Below are 2,865 nucleotides of genomic sequence, written 5' to 3' on the forward strand. Positions count from 1 at the left end.
ACTATAGCTGAATTTTCCGAGCGTGCATATCTAGATAGCGGATATGTTGTAGAACTACTAAAGCCAGACGGGTATAAAACACATAAATTATGTATGCACACAACAAATAATAGCAAAACTGCAAGCAGCCACAAGATTGAAAAAAGGCAGAAAAAGTACATTGAGGAACACTTCAACTGATCTAGATCGCAAGGCGCAACAACTGGTCCAGTGTCTGAGGCGACTATTAGGCCAGACCGATGGAAAAAATCGATCTCACGTACCTCGTCCATTTCCTCGAGATGCTTGAACGTTGTGGAGTAAATATCTCTGATATGTGGATGAAGGGTGCTGGTATCGAACCGCTTCCCAAACAGCATTTCGTCCACCGAATCCTGCGGTGGAACGTCGGGTATTTTGTTTTGGGCTGCCCTACACTCGATTATTCCCATCATATGTGTCAGGCCAAAGTCATTCTTGGGCAATATCACACGCGGAGCTGTCTCCCGAAATTGTCTTGGAGAGTGTGAAAGAGGAGCCGTCATGTTGGTCGGCGTGGAAGGAGTTGCGGTCCTGTACACAGACACCTCTGAAAGAGCGGAATTCTGTCTCTCATGAGGCGGTGCTCGACGTTGATTAGCACTGGGGGTCACACTTCGAGATTCCGATCGCGTGTCTGAGTCTCCAGGGCTTGCAGTTCTGTAGCTGGAGAGACGAGAAAGAGGCGAGGCAACTCGCTGGTTAGTAGTATTGGCAGCGGAGGATGACCTCTCGCTGAGCGCTTGAGTGGGCGTTGTTGATCGGGATTCTATTATTTCGGCCATTCTGACACCTTAAAGGACATGAGCCATTGCCATATCCAAAAAAGCATTGATGTAGACTCACCGGAAGATGGCTGCAAGACAGGCGTTCGACCCGTACTTTTCTCATGCTTGATCTTGCTAAGAACACGCTCCAATTTTGCTCCCAAGCCGTCCTTACCACGAGCTAAAACACCATGCAGCAAGTCGTCCCCCGACGCCTGATTACCACGACCAAACTGAGGCCCAACCTCACTTCGCCACTCTTTCTCGACAATGTCGCTGATATCGTAGGTCTCTCCGTCGGGCTCGACGTATGAATATCGCATTTTGTTATCAGCATCGTACCGAGAGCTACGGATCATGGCATTCCCAGGTAACAGAACGTCTAGTCCGCGAGCAGAATTTGTCTGGGCAGAGAGTATGGCGCGCTGTGTGGCACTCCTAGCAGCACGCTGAGCCGCGATAATTGCCTGCTTGGACGCCTGGGAAGACGCCTGAGATTTGACTTCATCCACTGGGCCTGTCGTGGAATCAGATCCAATGCTCGAGCTTGCGTTTGAGTCGCGGTGCAAGTGCTGTAGAGCGATCTCATCGAGTGGAGCTGACAACCTATGGCGCGAATTTGACTGCTTGTATGTGATGGCGCGGCGTAAAATGAACACCGGATCATCCGCTTGAACATCGTCGGAAGTGCCGAGTAACATTTGAGCTGAATCCACAGACCGGCGCTTGTTTCCGCGCTCGACCGCTCGGTAGTTGGGAGGACGAGGGAATGCATCGATAACTTTGCTAGATGGCGAAAGTTCCCTATCTAGGAAAACTTGAGTACGACGGCGCGTCACCGCTTTTGTAGCGCAGCTTACCTTTACCGCCGACTTCAACAGCCAATCCATAGCGGACTCTAGAAGAGCTTCTGCGTTTCGTGAGCTTATCCTCGACTTCATCACCGCCGTCGACGACACCTTCAAGAATACCAAACCTCTCCAAACCCAGTTCAATGACCTCGGCGACGGTGACGTTCTTCGGGAACGCGAATATCTTTTTACGCATGGCCTGGGAAATTCCCGGCGAAGGAGCAACGTTGTGGTGCGACCGATCGCGCAAGGTGTTCTTAAACACGATCGCCTCCGTGAGTGGGTCAAATACCATGTCGTCGGGAAGGTCGTTCGGATAAATCGCCAACTGCAGCGCAAATCTAACAGAAGGCGAGCTGAAACGCTCTGCGGTCACACCATTCGGACTGGTAGTCAGTACGCTCAGGTATTGCGGCTTTGCCTTGGTTGGAGAAAGCTCGCCATCCTGCCCTTGGAAACTCTCTGCCTGCAGAGTATCATCTCCATCATAGTCCAAGAACGTGTCGTCCTCTTCATCACCTCGCCTGTTCAAATAAATCTTTACAGCCGAGTCGTCCGTGAAGTCATTCATAGGCAGCTTCTTGATAGCAGGGTGCATAGACAGATTGCTTGCCACGGAGCTGATACTTCCGACACTGCTGCGCTTCACTTTCGGTAAGTCCATCGCTGCCTCAACGAGCGATTCGAACAAGCCAAGCGGCTTCTCGTGAGGGAGCAGCGCTGCGGACGAGCCTTCGACCTGCTTGATGGTCAAATAATACTCCTTTTCATCCTCTCCCGCTGGCAGCCTGAAGCGCTGGATGGCCTGCCGGACCAGGTCAGACGCTGTAGTGGATGAATTGAGCAATACCGTCTTGAACGTCGCTTCGGTCTGCAGATGGTCTCCAGCAAAGATCCGGACGACATTTAGATCGGGCATGATGACGTTCTGACCGTCGATCCCCGAGGGCGACAATATGAGCGAGCCAGGCCGCGGCCGCGAACCGCCCACACTTAAGCCGGATGCAGAGCTTATAGATGAGCCAAATGATGTGGTATTCTGTAAGATGGAAGATACCGACGGCTGTGCTTCAGGCGGAGTCGATGGCGAGCGGTTTAAGTACTGCTGATACAACGCCTGCTGCTGTTGATCGCGCTGGCGCAATTGCGACGCATGGTGCGATATTTGTGCCATGGCTGCCTGCGGGGGCGTCCGTGGTTGATCGCTGGATGTCTGCTGCTGCTGCTGC

The 2,865-nt window shown here is 52.3% G+C and overlaps 1 protein-coding gene across 1 annotated transcript; it reads right to left on the bottom strand.

Moving 5' to 3' along the window:
- Positions 1–181: 181 nt before the first annotated feature.
- Positions 182–2,810, bottom strand: FIBRA_05369 (uncharacterized protein; the record flags this gene model as incomplete). Its single annotated transcript, XM_012327137.1, has 4 exons — positions 182–214; positions 264–811; positions 865–1,593; positions 1,646–2,810. The coding sequence occupies 4 exons, from the start codon at positions 2,808–2,810 to the stop codon at positions 182–184; spliced, it is 2,475 nt and encodes an 824-aa protein (XP_012182527.1).
- Between the last annotated feature and the right edge of the window lie 55 nt (positions 2,811–2,865).

The sequence above is a fragment of the Fibroporia radiculosa genome, assembly GCF_000313525.1.
Source record: "Fibroporia radiculosa TFFH 294 genomic supercontigs, scaffold4297, whole genome shotgun sequence".
In the NCBI taxonomy this organism is placed as follows: domain Eukaryota; kingdom Fungi; phylum Basidiomycota; class Agaricomycetes; order Polyporales; family Fibroporiaceae; genus Fibroporia; species Fibroporia radiculosa.